At 41.1% G+C, this 17,034-nt stretch overlaps 1 protein-coding gene and 1 long non-coding RNA gene across 5 annotated transcripts in view; one reads left to right on the forward strand and one right to left on the reverse strand.

Annotated features, from left to right (window-relative positions):
* Positions 1-1,937: 1,937 nt before the first annotated feature.
* LOC142405717 (uncharacterized) lies at positions 1,938-8,182 on the reverse strand. Of its 3 annotated transcripts, XR_012774288.1 has the most exons (4): positions 7,979-8,182; positions 7,604-7,697; positions 5,878-5,984; positions 1,938-2,848 (listed from the first exon to the last, which is right to left on the reverse strand). It is a non-coding gene; the product is annotated as an uncharacterized LOC142405717 (long non-coding RNA). The 3 variants fall into 3 exon arrangements; XR_012774287.1 differs by having other exon boundaries at positions 5,878-7,697; XR_012774289.1 differs by having other exon boundaries at positions 1,938-2,883; positions 5,878-7,697.
* Positions 8,183-8,346: 164 nt separating this feature from the next.
* Positions 8,347-17,034, forward strand: part of RECK (reversion inducing cysteine rich protein with kazal motifs) — a 69,584-nt gene continuing 60,896 nt past the window's right edge. The window contains exons 1-2 of one of the 2 annotated variants that reach the window (XM_075493632.1): positions 8,347-8,524; positions 12,515-12,573. In XM_075493632.1, the coding sequence (XP_075349747.1) occupies positions 8,446-8,524; positions 12,515-12,573 (138 nt within the window). In that variant the 5' untranslated portion in view covers positions 8,347-8,445. The remainder of the gene's footprint in view (positions 8,525-12,514; positions 12,574-17,034) is intronic. The other variant, XM_075493631.1, reaches the window with a different exon arrangement.

Consider the following 17,034-nt stretch of genomic DNA (forward strand, 5'->3'; position numbering starts at 1 on the left):
CGTAGAGGTTTTCCACTAACAGACCTCCATCCTGATGAGCCAGAGAGGGGAGCAGGATGAGGCTGTCTGTGCCGATCGTGTCCATGTTGAGTGCTTCTTGCTGTGTTGTTCTGCGTGCCCCTGCCCGTGCCTGCTAGGAAGATGTTCAGCCCTGCAACTGGTGGGATCCGGGGACGTGGAGCTGCAGCAGCCTTGCCACTGTGGGGCTACCGTGTTCTGCAGATCCCCAACATGTTGTGCTCATGAGATTTTGTTGTTGTTGTTGTTGTTGTTTTCCTCAGCTTTCAGCAAAATGACCATATTAGCATTTTGCAGACTTCCCTTCTGTTATTAATGCTATAGTTATGATGTTAATTTAATTTCAGTTGTTGGCTTAGCAATTTGTTGTACTTACTATTGCTGGATAGGTGTAGTCATAGTTGTTGAATAAATAAGTAAACAAACTTTCATTTAAAAACAGCTTTTTCTTTAGGAATTGCAGAAGAATTTAAAGTACCATTTTAGGATTGTGTTCCACTATTTTCCTCGTATCTTCAAAGCTAGGATGTACAGAACAGCAAAACGACAGCAGGTGACTTTCAGACCCCGTAAGTATTTTAAAGATAAAATTTTGGTTCTGTTTTTGAAAATACTCTTGCACCTTTAAACATGTATCATGTATGGTAAAACATTGATTGATAAAGTACACTGACAGTTCCCCCTTCCCCACCTTTCTTCTCATTATTGTGTCTTCCTTATTTGCTATTTATTGAGTTAAAACATAATTAGTTAGCAGTGCATGTAAGGTATATAGGTACGCATAAAGGGCATCACTTACTTAACTTGTGACATCACTAATTACTTGTATTTTGTTTACTTGATTTTTATCGTATTACTTGATTTACCTATTGGGCACTAGTAAGAACATTTTTAAACCAAGCTATTTCTTCATTTTCTTCTTTTAAGACGCTATGTGTAGGACGTCATTACATTTTTGAAAGGTTATTTATTCTCAGGCTTTCCCTGAGAAGAGTGTAGGCACGCAGAAAGGTGAGGGGCTCACAGCTTTTGTCTTGGATGTCGATACCCACATCCTGCCTCTGTTCCATTGGAGGAGCTGAGATTTGGAGGATGGCAATCCACCAGGACAGCTGAGGATTTAGGAAGAAGCAGGTGCCGAAGGAACCCAGGAAGCTGAAGCATGAACTGTATACAATGCTTACATGCTTCCAAGCAGTCAGTATATTTTTTCCAATTTCAGTTTTAGATTTATGTATCTTCAGTCTTGATTTAGGTCACTAAATTTTACTTGGATCTTGCTGTGCTTTGTGTACACATATATATATTTTGGATATCAGTTATGAGACAGATCAGGTGCTTAATGATTTTTAAAGACTGGTTTAGTTTCACTACCCAAGAAAAGTAAATATGAGCATTTTAAAGGGAAAAGTAATTATCTTTTTTTTTTTTTAAGTGTTAGTTATCAAAACCAATAAGAACTTAGCTATGAATTTTTTAATAGATGGTGGGGGAGCTTTAAAATTATTCTTTAGGATCGGAATTCTGATCTACTATATAAGACTTCAAAATTAACAAGTTATTTTGCTATAGCGTATATTATTTAAAGCTGCCTAACAGAAGAAGTTTTGTTTGATCCTCGTGTCCCTGTGTAGTGATGGTGAGGACTACTGCACATGGAGGACGGAGCGTGCCTGAGCCAGGTGCAGGCTGTGCTGTGCTGCACGTGGCCCTTGGCTGTGGGATAAACTCAGCCAGCTCACTGCAAGCAAGGAGCCTGCGGGCAGCACTCGCTCTCGCTAGCCCCACTGCCTCGTCCCGCTGCACTACTCCTTGTTCTCTTCAAAAACTGTGACTCTCTCTCTCCGTTGTTCTCGGACGTGTGTGGCTTTTCCTTTCCTAGCAAAGACATCAGAGTTCTCTAATAACTTCCTTCACTGTTAAACTTAGTATGTAAATTATGCATATATATTTTTATTACAAAAAGTTACAGAAGTTAGAATTAAAAAAGTACCTTTTGACATTTTTATTAAGGTATTTTGAGGTGTATTCAGGATTAATGTGTACTAGCAAAGTTCTACCCTAATTCACTCATGTCACTCAAGTGTAGGTACAAATGGGAATAGGCATTGATCTGTAATTCACGTAATTATAATGTCATCTTGACAGAACGTGCTAGCTAATGTATGGAGTAGCAAGAATAAAATAATTTTATTTTAGCTAAAACCGATTAGTTTTAGCTAGTTTAACTAAAACTGATTTAAATAACATGACACAAACTGGTTGCAAAAAATGGAATTTTATGCCTTCCCCTTTCTTTTCTATTTTATCTGCCAGTCTCGATTGATTTTTTTTCTGTTTGAAACTAGAAGCAACTGCCTAATTGTCAATTAGCAGCATGAATGATTTCATACCACCCACACCGATTTTTGCAAAGCTTGCAGACTGTGTTCATACAGAAATGTATGTATAGCAGTGAATGAATTACACACAGTTCTTCAAAGATTACTAATTGAGAGAGTATTATAATTGCTAAAACATGGAGGACAATGTATAAAGCTCTTTGGGTGCTTTAAAATACCTCACTGTAGGTGCAGGTTATGATGTAATTTTTAATACAATTCCATAGTATCGCAAAACATAAAAATAACCTTTGGAAAATATTCTAGCAGCAATTTGGTCCTTAAACACCATATGGAGAAGTAACTAATCCTATACACGACTCGATGATTCAGTGGGATAATCCACAGAAGAATTTCCATATGGCATTCTCGGTGTTCTTCAACATATCCTTTTCTATCTCCAAGCCATGCTTCCGATACGCTGGCAGATGCACTGCTGATACTGAAGCCTGAGTTGAACAGCAAAATGAATATCCATTTTTATCTGTATTCCAAGACATAGATGTGTCATCACTTGCTAAATGCTGTTACATGTCCTCTTGGATGGTGAGCCAAGGCCAGAAAGAAGATAGGATTTCAACTGGCACGAGTACAGCCCATCTCTACTATGGTACAGGTGTAGCAGACTTTGTATTTAGACATGTGAGTTTAGATTTGGATTTAGATCATTAGTATGGTTAAAGGATTCGACTGGCCTGAACACAATTCCGTTTGAAATACTCTTTTTCCACATCTTGAAGGGATCGATTTTCTACTCCCCAAACTCCAGAACCTTCCAGTATAGTTTCCCCTCACTTCCAATTTCTCAAACTGAAAACCACCTTTTTTTTTCTATCAATCCCTTAACGTTATTCCAGAAATCAAATTGAAATGATCTTCCATCCCACTAGAGAGCATTTTACATGAAGGTACTCCACACACTTGCTAGCAACCCTGGCCTACATATAGTAGTCTTGAAGGCAGCAAATTGATACAGTTACATTAATACATAACTCCATTATAGAGACTATACAGTACAAAGATTATAGAGCATACAACACAGTATGGAGAGTAAAAAGCATCTGACCACTAGCATAAATGTAAATGTATCTTGGTGACATTATTTTTAGGATCACCTTCTTTAACATGGAAGGACGTGGTAGTTACGCTTTACTGATGCAGTTTATCTATGTCAAAGAGAATGAATGGCCTTGATGCTTCCATCAGTTCACAACCTGTTTTTAAATTATCCATTTCATAAGCTCTGTTGCCAAGAAGTATTTTACTTCACTCAACATTCTCATTTGAAGAGAAGCAGACGTGTCTCTAATCCCATAAGTGATTTCAGGGGTTTAAAATTTAGACTGACAGGTGACTTTAGTTTCAGGTCATTTGTGTAACTTTTCTCAACAGAGCAATGTACAGCAGAGCCAGATTTTTTTTATGGTACCTTTTATGAACATCAAAACTGCCTCTTTCAGCAAACGCGAGATCTTTTTCAAATTCCTTTCCAAAACTATAGAATAGTTTCTTAACTTATGCTCACTGATGATGACAGAATCTTATTTACTTCTTTATTACCTTCATAGCAAACTGTAATTAATTATATACTCCACATTTATTTAATCACTTTTCTGTTGGCTATCCTTCCAGACTCAATGTATGCAACATTAATTATTTGCCTATAGCAAGATTTTATGAACTCTAATATGCACCACATGTTCAACTTGCTTAAAATTAATTGCATTGTATTTACCATTAATGTACATATTTATTGGCTTTAATTTCACATCTGTGTTGGTTTATATACAACTTTATCAGTGTAACTGCACACTGCTTCTGATGTGTCTAACAGCAGCCACCAAACTTTGCTTTTGTATTTGTGTTTTACCTTTTATTATAATTGTCATAAAAAACCCCCGCATTTCTAGTTTTCTGGTTTTAAAAAAAAGTGAAGTAATTTGAAAATAAATAAATCTTTTTCATCACTTGGAAAGTCAGCTGTAAAATGCTGCTTTCTCTAATGGAGAAAAAATAAAGTAAGCCAAGTTTTGCCTGAACAAAAAGGCTTGCCTGTTCAAGAACAAAATCGCTTTGAAAGAGGCTTTGTTGTGGCAATCCGTCCTTAGCGTGAAGAAACAGGCAACAGCCTCACTTACTAGCTAGCAGCTTGTTAAGGACAGTCCCACAACTGGTCCCACAATTCCTACCAGTTCACACACAAATGCGTCTGAGGTAGCTGTAAAGCCCTACCTAGTTCCAACGGAGAGATGAAACAGAACAAGCCTCAGCAGAGGAAAGCTATTCAACATGCACTAAAAATCTGGCACCGGCTTATCATACAGGTACCTAGTTGTTGATACACAGATTAGACAAATTAATGCTAATTAGGGTAAGTCTCCAAATGTTGTAGACTTTCCAATTGTAAGGTATGATATCCTAAGAATTACAGCAGAGCTTTTTTTTTTTTTTTAAATATTCATAGCTAAAATACAATGGGGTTAGAAATTACCAAGAAGGAAAATACTGGAAGACAGTAGCAATGAGATAAAAATAGAAACAGAAGGTATACGAGTTGAAAACAACCTTTTGTCTGATAAAGTACTGTGTTGAGGGGTAGCTCTGTATATTGGTTCTTGAAGTTCTTAAAAGGTTTGGAAGCCAATTTTGTGGTGCACAGAATTTATATACATCTCAAAACAGATATAACAGTATGTTACATTCAAATACAGGACAGTATATTTTCAGTCCAGAGAGTACTCTGCTGAAATGTATAGAGATATGCCACATTGACAATATGGTTCTCTGGATTTAAGAAAAATGTGGCATCATTTTACTTTCTGAGGGGATCCTGATCAGGTCAGATCCCTTTCAGCAAAATGTATGTTTGGACCAGTAATTCAGACCATGACTACATCAAAATCTTCACCTATTGCTGAGGGAGACTTCAACATAAAATACGGAGTAATGTTCAAACCTTTTAACGTTTTGGCAGTTTTTAGGATAGGGAAGCAGGATCAAATGCTGCTCAGCACAAAATATAATGAACTAACTATTCAAGCTAATACAAAAAAGGTAGCTGAATGAGCAGAGTTTATTATATTCTAAGCAACAAGAAATACAGCATATAGAATAAAGTGTTCCTTTTCCCTTAGCAGTTGACGGGAGCAGCAAAAAACAAGATACATTTGTAGAAGGGTTTCTGTCTTATCACCAGACTTAAAAAGTATGCTGTCAGTGTATTTGTAGCAAACTGCTCTACACTGAAGCATTTAATTATTTCAAGGCCCAAAATTCCACTTCTCATTGTTAAACATTGGGTAGGAATCATTTTCAAATAGCTTCTCTTTTAAAAAGACTGATATGCATGGTTTAACTGAAAAACAGTAGTCTGCAGATTCAACATCCAAACTCCCAAGGAACAAAAGTCTTTGCTTTCTAGAACAATTAGGTTAAAATTTATACTGTCTTTACTGAAAGCCAAATTTTAAAAGCTTACCTTATTTCAAAGTTCAGTTTGCTTCTTTAAAGTGAAGGAAATATTTTCAGTGGTCTCAGTTATTTCTTCTGGAACTGAAGCAGTGACTTGGAGTGACAATGCAGAGCCTTTAAATTACCAGACACACTAGCATCTTTTCTCTGCCCGTTTGCTTGTTGGGTAAATTATTGTTGATAATGACTTCGCACATAAATGGCATTCAGCAGAAGCAGACTGCACAGCAGTTCACCCTCATCCAAAATGGAGCCAAATTAAACCATTTGGCATAAGTGCAGGAAAATGCATCTAATCAGTTCAGGCCCCTTGTATTTTCAGAGAAACTAAACCAGCCCACAAATTTGGCCATCTGGCTAATTTTGCTTTTGGATCTGCTGCCACCTCGTGGGCCCATGATGAATTTTAAGTCCCAAGAGTAGGCAGAAAATTAACAAATGTTAACCTTGGGTTTGGGGGGAAAAGCCCAGCTATTTAACTGACATGTAAGCCCACTCACATATAAGCATCATTTCTGTCCTGGTGTGAAAAGTTTTTTTTATAATCAGATTACATTTGCCAATTTTCAGTTTCTTGAATTCACAATTACAGCAAGAACTTTAATTTATTAGACTTCAAATTAAAATACAACTAAATGTACTGTTATTTCTTATGGCTTTGCTCCATAAAGAAGTAGTACAATTCAGTCACTATACTGGTGTATAGGCAGATAGAAAAGACACAAAAGTTTTTCATCTCATTGGAGTGTTCTCCTGTATTGCCTTGGGTTTTTTTCTGGACCATTTATGAATTTGATAATGGAATTAAAGAGCACTGGGTTCCTGCGGATTCTCCAGCCTGTAGAAGGCCATGGAGTAGCTTGGTAGCTTGTCAGACTGTCTTTGGAGAAGGAGTTCATTTGGATGACAGATTGGAAAAAGGATATAAGCAGTCTACGGGACACTGAATTTTCTGAGTTCTTAAAAATTTTCCTGTTTTACTATTGCCAGAAAATCCAGTAACGGGATGCTGAGGTGCTCATCCAAGAAGCCTGGAGCTGTCAAAAGCTGATCCATTCACCTTGGAATGGCCAGACTTCGAGGCAAAACAGTTACTAGCTATGAAATGAGCAGTAACTTAAGTTTGCTTTGACTTCAGTGGATAGCTTACATTTAATTTCTCTTGAATTCTAGAAAAAGAAAAAGGGATAATTCAATCTCTACAGGGAAAAGCGAGTGCAGTGGTGGTCCTACTGTAGAGAGGTTTCTTTGGTTACTGACTCTTTTTCTAATTGTCTACGCTGTAGACTGAATCTCCACAGGTTAGATTGCCTTCCTGCTGCCAGGGATAGGAACGTGTTGCCACCGACTCAGGCTGCAGTGTTAGACACAGAAAACCAACAAACATCACACAACCTGAACAAAAGGTGAAAGAAGAGCAAAAGTGGTAGCAGCCCGGCAGAGCGTTCCAGGTTCCCTTCCCAAACTGAAACCCATCATAGGCAACACCGTGAGCGAACACCGTGAGGAACTGCACAACTGCTGCACAGGCACGGAGAAGGTACACCGTCGCTGGGAAGCTAAGACAGCTTCCCTGCCTGTGTCACCTTCAACCTGGACACGAGCCATCCCCAGCTGCACACTGGGCTCAAACCGTGGCAATGCCTCCCTGAGCGCTTCTGGTAGCTTGACCCCAAGCAAGTGGCAAGAGCTGATGACGAATCAACAAGTTGCAGCCATGATGGCCTCCTCACCTCTGTACTCAGGGGGATGTCCTCCCAGCCTCAGGTGTCATTCCCCTTCGGTAACCTATGCTTTGTGCCATTCAGTTCATTTCTCCCACAGTCACTGGATAGACAAAGTAATTTCAAGCAGGAAAGTGTTATACAGTAGGCTTACAACCCATACTCTAAAAGCAACGTGTAGAAATATATTAACAATGCAAATATCGTATAAATAGAAATAAACTAATTCAATGGAGGTCTCCGCCTCCTTCACAAAAACTTTCTCCTAAATACTGTTTCGTCTCTCCTTAGCCCTCTTTTAAGCCATACCCGCCCGAACCCTCCCTCCGGGCACGCCCTTGCTGCCCCACGGGCCGGGGGGGGCAAAGGAAGGCTGCGGGGTACCTGTGCGGGCAGCGGCGAAGGCCGGTGCAGGCACCACAGAACCGGTGCCTGCGAACAGCCCAGCCCAGCCCGTGCCGGGCCGAAGAGGAGCAAGCGTGGCCGCGGCCAGCGCAGGGCCACCGGCGGACGCCGCCCCACTGCGGACAGGGCCCTTCTCTGTCCACCGCCTCTCCCCGCCGGGAGGGGCGGGGCGGGGCGGGGCAGCCGGCGGCGCGGGACGCAGCTCCTCGCGGCGAGGGCTCTCGCCGGCTGGAATGTCCGCGGCGGCCAGGCGGAGGGGGCGGGGCCTGGCGGGGGAGCCGCAGCCAATGGGGGCGGCGGGAGGCAGAGCGGGGCCGGGAGCTGGGCGCGGGGGGAGGGGGCGCTGCCCGCGTCAGAGCCCGTCCGTCTGGCGGGCGGGGGTCGCGAGGCGGGGCCGCGCGGCGGGCGCTTGGCGCGTCAGCGCGCTGCGGGTTCGCGACCGGGCCATGGCGGTGACGGCCGCTCGGTGGCCCTGGGCCCTGCTCTGCCTGGCGGTGGCCCCGCTGCTCTTCCCTGGGGCGGCCGGTGAGTAGCGAGCCGCGGAAGGGGGGAGGCGGCTCCGCGGGTCCCTCTTCAACAACATGGCGCAGGGGCGAGGCCGTCCGCGGGGTGCCGAAGCCTTGGGGCGGTGGCGTCGCCCGCGGGGATGGGGCGCGGCCCGGCGCCGAGGGTCGCTCCTGTCTCGCCACAGCTGGGGGCGGGCTGCCTGGAGCCGGGGGAGGCGGCGGACGGCACCCCGGCACCCGCTGCCGCCCGCACCTGCCCCGCGGGAGCGGGAGGCCGGTCGGCGCGGGGCCGCAGCAGGTGAGGGTCGGGGGCGGCTCCCCGGGTGCCCGCGGGGCGCTGCCAGGAAGGGGCAGCGTCGCCTTCCTGGTGTCGGTCCTCTTCCCGCTGCTGCTGTCTCGGTGTCCGTCCCCGCCTCCCCGTGGAAAGCACCCGCCTGAAACCCTGGTGCGAAGGCCGGCAACCGGAGAGGGGGGGCTTAAATAGCTGAGGTAGCGAGGAGTGCGATGCAGGGGTACGGCCGTCTTTCCCACATCCCTCTTGGCAGTGTGATGGGGATAGACCCCTTTTTTTACCCCACCGGATTACACGACTCGGGGACGGGATTTGTGTCTTCGGCTGTCATGCTAGCAATAAGTAAATTCCCAAGATTGTGGTTTGAAATGGAGGAGACCTGGTGTCTTGCTCCGGGTGGGTAAAACTTCTGGACTTCTGGATTGCCATATGAAATGTCAGAACAGCCCTTGTATTCCAGGGCTTGTAGTCCTTGTGGTTTTGCTAACATTTTCAGTAAGAAGAATGGTATTGAACAAGGTATTGAATTTTTTTTAAAAGTGAAGGCAAGGATAGCAGTAAAATAGTTTCCTGCTAGTATCATAAAGTTATGATAACAGGTAACTTCTTCACGGGACCAAAAAAGAGTAATGAAAACAGAAGGCAGCACAAGCACAGATATTGACAAATAGCTTTTAATAAATAGATCACATTGGTAATGCTGTCACAGGAATCGAAAATACAAAGTATGTAATACTTTAAAGCAGAACACTGCAATCACTGAGGCGTTTATGGGCATTTCATTGTTGTTCTGTAGTTCTGAATTCTAGTGAGGCACAGTTTTAGGAAGAAGGCAGTAAAAAGCTAGTGGAATGAAATATGACATACTCTAGCCCAACTTTCTCTTGATAAACCTATTCATATTGCTGAGATAGTGGATTTTATCAAAGAAGGAAGTGTAGATATTTCATAGTTGGACATGAATAAAATTTTGAAATGAAACCTAGATATTTTTTAGTAAAACTAGAGAAAGTGGGAATGAGAAAGTAAGGGACTGACTGAAAGAGATGTCATAAGGCATCTCAGAAGAGGTTAACTGGAAAGAGAACTGAGGAATTGTGTTTGGAATGGATATATTGTTAATTAACTTCCAGTTCTGACTTAAGCACTAAAGATCACTCTGGGCCAGTTTAATTTGTTGCTAATTCAAGTTATCATCAATTGATTACAGTTTTGTATAGAAGGAATTAAACGACCATAAAGTTTAGTATATTTTTACTTCATTGTTACACTCTTTGGTATAATTGATAAGACTTGAATCTCAGCAGTGGAAGTGATTGGGAAGGAGAACTATCCTGGATGTGTGTTAGTTCATCATGGAGGGTTGAGGGCCACTGAAAACTAATGGATAAAAAGCCACAGAGTATTAAATAATCTATGTGAAGGAGCGTTTAATAAAATGTTGCCTAAGATATTCATGAACTCAAATAATAGCGACGTATGCAGTTAAACATATGCATTGTCACCTAAGCCAATGTAAATTCTCTTTATAGGTTGGGAGCTCTGAATTCTTGGGTCTCTTAAATGTAGCAATTATTCTCAATAAAAATTTATATAATGAAAAATTTCTGGGACTTATGGTGAAACAAAACAACAAAAACATGATTGAGTAGCCAGTATTTCTGTTTGTAAGTAAAGCCTACGTTTAATTATGTTTGGTTGGATTTTTTTTACTTATGACACTTAATTTGCTGGATATCTTTTCATTGTGAACCTGAATGTTTTCTCCAGCACTGTGTTAATGTGCTTGCAGTCTGATTGCATAGGCACTGAGATTTAGAAACATTTCTGAAAGTAAGTGCAACTCTTGCCTTAAGAAAAACTGTCTGTTCTTCAAAGTTAATGTTTTTTATTGTTGTTATATACTTCTAATACCATGGCTTTATAACAGGACTAAGAAAGTCTAAAGCAAAGCTTTTCAGTTAAGTGAAATAGTAACTGGAGTTTGAACATGGTGGAGCCTGCTAATGATGAAGTTGATTCTTGGCACAGATCGGCTTACTGAACATAGTGCAGGAAAACCTGCAAGATCCCATGTGTAGCTCTCAAGTCAGAAAGATTTTTAAGCCATCTGTGTCATATCTCAGTCCTTTTCTGCGATGGTAGAAAATTGGCAAAAACATTAAAGTTAATTTTATAATTTTATTCTTTCATTTCATTGTGTTGTAAACAGGATTTTGGTGCTGTCCTCATTTATTACAGGCATTTTGCTGTGTTGTTTCTAATTATTAATGAAAACATTCACCACTTATAAGTCCTGCTTTGGTTTCTCTTCTTTCCTCTTCAGAACTGATAGATTTCTGCATTAAAATATAGCTCAATCCTGTAGTAGCCGTTTTAAATTGTGACTGTTTCAGACAACCTTTTCAGTGATTCCCCCCCCCCCAACATTTTCAGGCTGAATTTTTTTTTTTCTTTTTTAATGTTATTTCAATATTGGAGAATTTTGGTTTTGGTGGTGGTGGATTCTTTCATTTTTTAAATTGGCTATCTTCTTGTAACAGCTTTCAGATGAAGACACTTGTAAGCTGTGAAATTATCAAGGAATTAATGCCCAAAGATACCTCTTACTGGTTCGGTCAAAATCTATCTAGTAATTAGGTATTGTGGAATACAACTGTGTGTTCCACACAGTTGATACCACACTGTGTGTGGTATCATTGTACAGTATTGCTTTTATGTTGTATCTGTGTGATATGTAGTTCAGATACAGTTGAGCAGAAATCTGTAATCATTAAATGATCCTCTGTGTGAAGATGTACATGGAAGTAAAAGCTTTGAAGGAAACCTCTGTCTGTCTGTTTTCTAATACACTGTTCCAAACACAGGGCAGTGACGATGAAAATGGATATCAAGGAGTTGTGCAATTCATTTTATATTGGCCAAGCTTAACCCTGAATGAAGGAAATATTTGGATAGTAGGGGGAACAAAGCACAACAAAGTATAATGTTAAAAATGCTGCTTTAAACCTTGGTGTTTCATGACTTCTCAGTGCTTCAGTTCTCATTTGTTTTCCTATTCATGTGTTCAGACCTGTGTTTGGTCTATGACTTCCATCTAGTCAGGCAAAACCACTCTTAATCGTCCATCACTCGTGAAACAATTTACAGTTTTGTTCCAAGTTTTTAAGAAGCCAGAGTTCAGTGAGCAGCTGTGTTCACCTCTGTGTGAAAAGAGGTTCCTGCTCTGATTTCCTTTTTCCGCCTGTTCCGAACTGGTTCTTGCACTTTTCAGATTCTGTGAGATGATTCAAAAGCGTATAGTCTCTATGGAGTCTTTTGCTGGGTTTTGTGTTCACTTTTTATTATTCCTTTTTTTTATTTCCCCTGGGTTAATAAATTGAATTGCCTCATGAAGGAATTTGGCAGGTGCCAAGCTAATGCAAGTTAAGCAGCGGAAATGTGGCTAGAAGCAGAGGGAAGGGGAGTGAGACCTCCTTTTGGTGGTAGTGAGTCTTCGGGGGTAGTTCTGTGAGACTCGATGAATGGATCTGCATCAACTTCAGAACAAAAATTGCTCGTGCTCTTTTTTACCTTCTGGGAAGGAAAATTTCTCACAGTCATCTGTGGACCAGAAAAATCATCCTGATAGGCCATCAAGTGGGTGCTTCTGTTCAGAAGTGATAGTTTGCTTCAAGTCTTCTAAATATCTTTTTCCCTCCCCCTGCTTTTCCATAGGCTTGTCTTGTTGTTACCATGCAAAGGACAACTTAATGTGCCGTGATGTCTGTGAACAGGTAAGCTTGTTTTAAATTTGGTTTATTCCCTCAGAGTTAAAATCATGCCTTTAGACAATGATGTAGCAAGATTAGGCTTATAAGCAAATGATTTTCTGTGTGAATACTATGTGTGGATCATGAGATATTATTGTTATTTAAATGAGAACTTAAAGGTTTAAAACTGTAGTCCTCTTTCCTTTCATAGTGGAAAACAGGTTCTGCTGAAGTTGAGGAGAAACAGAGGTACAAATCTGAGGTCAGAATGTCGTCAAGAAGTATTAAGCATGTTAGGAAATGGGAGGGGTGAAGGTATGTTATCCAATTTCTGGATCTTGTGTGTTTCCAAATTTTTGGGAATTTATAATGAAGAACAAGATGTTGGTACTGTTCTTTCTTCCTGCCAGTTCTTGTTTCTTAGCTAAGCATCTGAGATACTTATTATGATATGTGGCTTTGTGAATCCAGCAAAAATCTGCTTAGTTACTCTGTTCATAAAGTAATAACAAAGAGCTGTTTGTGCTAAATTCAAGCTTGGAAAATATTTTCCCACAACTTATGTTTAGATTTGTACCTTTGGATAATATGTTGTACAGCTCTGTGTGTGTGTGTTTATATAAATTTATATACATAAAAATTCTGCATCAGTAAAGCATACGTACACATAGACACAATTTTTATATTGAAATTGTGTCCTTACGTCATACCTGCCACCTTTTCTTATCTTCATTACCCACTTTGGGGCTATTTGAGCACTAAACGTGGTTATGATCAAGTTTATATTTGTCTGTGATTGTACTGACAAAACTTTTAGTTTAAATTGCACTTCTCCCTCCCTGATATATTTATAGAATGCAGCCAAATCCCCTTTCAGCTTTCCTATTGTTAGGCCAAACAAGGAAAAGCCTTGCAGCTTCTTTGCATAAGATATTATCTCAATTCCTATAATTATTCTTGCAGCCCTTCCAACATAAGTTTATCTCTTTGAATACAGGTAAGCAAAACTGTACATGGTATTATAAACAAAAGTATAGAATTCAGTCTTAAAAATTGTGTTAAAACTTATGTGTAAGTAAGAGAAGGATATCCGTTCCTGTATATAAACAAATTTAATTGGCACATTTAGTAGCTGCATTGAGAGGGCATTTGGAATAATCTATCCAATTCTTTCTTCTGTTCCATTGGTTTGAAGTTTCCAGTTTATCATATGAATTCCTGTTAGCTCTTCATGAAAGGCCTTGAGCTTTTTACTGTCAAATTTCATCCCATTTCTGTTATACCAGTTCTAATTATTGTGTAGAGTTTTCTGTGGTCTTTGTAAGATATTCTGATCTTGCCTCATCTGGATGATCTCTCTCTACTCAGGTAATCAGCATATTCAGAGTCTTTGTGGTGAGAGGTCTAGAACAAGTCTAAAGCAAGACTGGTGCCCCTCAAATTGTTCTATGAGGAGCTGTCTTAGTTACCTCACATCAGGCTGGTAGCATCGTTTTCTGAATGACCCTTTGATGTAGGCCAACAAAACTGGCTGAAGGGGCTGTCTACTCTTTTTCTACTGATTTTCATGTTCTGTAATTTAACCATTTTGTGCAGCATGATTCAAATGCTTTGTCTTTGTTGAATCTGTTTTGGAATGTATTATATGATACTTACTCCCTTGTCTTAAACATAAAATTTGTAGGATGAAGGTTTACATACATGGGAGGTGACACTAAGGGAACAGAGATGGCTGAATGATTTGGCTTTTTCTGTCTTTCCAAACACCTTTTCTAAAATATTTGCCATGCACTTGTTGCCTTGTCTGTACCACCACACTGCACCATCCTGACATGATAATGTATTTAATAATAATAAAAAAATGTTTTCCTCCTAGACTTGGTAGTATGAGCCATAAAACATTGAAGTTGCTTGCCAGGGATGGCAGGGAAAGAGTGCCCCATGTTTCTGTTTAACTAATGCTTAGGGAATGCCAGTGACCAGAGTGCACAGACAGGAATTTGGGCGTTAACACAGATGTTTCTTGTGGAGGGGGCCAGCAGGAGGTGCACATGTACTGCTTGAGACTGTGTGCACCTGTTATGTCCAGCAGGACAGTCTCTGGCACTGGCTGGGCCGACCACTCACGACGTGTTGGAGATCTTGACCCAGAGAGAGTTCTTGAGGAAGCATGTGTCCATCGAAGTCTTGGGCTGCAGGGAAAGGATGGTGTCTCTTCTTGAGTCAATGGCACTTAAACTGTGGGAGTCATGCTCTGGTCAGCTTCCTGAACTGTCAGATAAAGAAGCTGAGGACAGAAGCCTCCATGTAAATGGGAGCTAGAAAAGCTCTTCATGGAGAACCTGCAAGGGCAATAGCCTGAACAATGCATTGCATGGAAAGAAGGATGGCCAGAGGCTATGTTTAGTGGAGACTGAAAGTTTGTGACTCCTGACAGCAGGAAGAAGTTTCTTGGCCTGTCTTTGGATATGCACTTACAGAATAAATTTGGGGCCTTAGAACAGGTGAGGAGGAACAAGTTCCTCAGGGAGCAGTGTTGGCCTAATCAACTGGTTGTAAACAGTGCCACCAGGAGAAAGACTCCCTTCTGCAGGGGATGGAGGAACTCATCTTCAGATAAGACTTGCTGCCTAAGGTGGTTTTGTTTTTAGGGGCTCAGATCTAGGATGCTGCAGAAATGGCAAGGTTTTTTTGACCCTCAGACTATTACCCATTGGCTGCTCATCTACATGGACACCAGTGATACTACTGAGGGAGGCCTTGCATGGGTAAAAGGTAACTACAGCCCAGGAGCTAGGGTGAAGGGCACAGGAGACCCGGTGGTGTTCTCCTTGATCCTACCAGTTAAGGAAAAAGGCTTGATTAAGAGTAAGGGGTTCTGTTTACTACTAATTCAGCTACTTTAAGTGAGCCCTTTGAAAAAGAAAACTTGGATTACAGATTTGTTTGTCAACTAACATGATTCAAACATCTAATTGTTTTGCATTCTTAATAAGTATTACTCCAAGCTTAGTTTCAGTATCATCTTTTTGTGATTATTTGATTAAGTCTGTCAGATACTGTAGCAAGGAATAAGTGGACCTGTCTTCCTTTAATTTACATTTTTTCCTAAGTTTATTTCTGGGAAGTTTCACAATGATAAGGTTCCTGGCAGCATTCATCTCTCTACCACTCCAGAGATCTCTATCCAGATTCTCCTCCAAGCATAAAACAGTCCATCCCAGTCCTCAGGAAAACACATTAATGTTTCAAGAGGCTGGCTTGGCTAGACAGAGAAGTCATGAACAAGCTTCAATGCAGAAAGGCAGTATAGAGAAGGTAGAAGCAGGGAAAGGTTATAAAAGAGGAATTTAGAAAGCTTGCACAGGCATGTAAGGTTATATTGGGAAAGCCAAAGCTCAACTGGAGTTGAGACTTGCAGAGGATGTCAAGGGCAACAAGACATGCTATGGCAGTAGTTAAAGGCTGAAGAAGGAAAAATGTGCGACCGTTGCTAAATGCAGCATGTGATTTAGTGTCAGCAAACACAGAAAAGGCAGAGGTACTGAATGCCTTCTTTCCTGAGTCTTTGTTAACAAGTTCTCCCAGTCCTCTGTGCACAGAGATGGGGTTCAAGGAGGAGTACTACCAGTAATAGGTGATGGTTGAGTCAGGAATTACTTGAGAAAATTTGACCTGTACAAGTCCATGGGACTAGATAGACTGCATCTGAGGGTGCTGAGAGAGCTGGCTGGTGTCACTGCAAGGTTACTCTCTATCATCTTTGAAAGGTTGTAGAACTTGGGGGAGGTCCCCAGTGACTGGAGAAGGATGAACAATGTACCATCTTAAAAAAAATCCAAAAAACAAAAAACAAATTAAAAAAACGCAAACCAAAATAAACAAACAAAACAAACCCCAAAACAAAACAAAAAAACCCCAAACAAACTCCAAAGGACGGTTCCCAGTCTAGCAAACTACAGACTAGTTGTCTTCTCTTAAATCCCTGGGAAAAGCATGGACAGAGTCCTCTCGGAACACATTTCTGAGCATGTGAGGGGTAAATCATGCCTGACAAACCTGGTTGCCTTTGATAATAAGGCTGGATTTCTGGATGAGGGGAAAGGAGTGCATGTCATTTGTGTTGACTTTAGCAAGACTTTCAACACTGCCTCCCTCAATATTTTTGTATCCATTTTAGGATAATATGGTTTTGATGGATGGACAACTAGATGAGTAAAAAAATTGGTTGGATGATCAGGCTCAGAGAGGTTAGTGGGTCCTACTCTGCCTGCAGACTAATAAGAAGTGGAATACCAAAGGGGTCTGTCCTGGGTCCTGTTTAACATCTTTATTAATGACCTGGAGGAGATGACAGATTCCACTCTTGTTGAGTTTTCAGGCAGTACCAAGCTGGAAGGAAAAGTCGATAATCTTAATGGCAGGACTGTCACCCAGAGGGTGACAGATGGAAGGAATTGGCAAAGAGGAACTTTATGAAATTCA

Source organism: Mycteria americana, chromosome 2 (genome assembly GCF_035582795.1).
Source record: "Mycteria americana isolate JAX WOST 10 ecotype Jacksonville Zoo and Gardens chromosome 2, USCA_MyAme_1.0, whole genome shotgun sequence".
NCBI classification, from domain to species: domain Eukaryota; kingdom Metazoa; phylum Chordata; class Aves; order Ciconiiformes; family Ciconiidae; genus Mycteria; species Mycteria americana.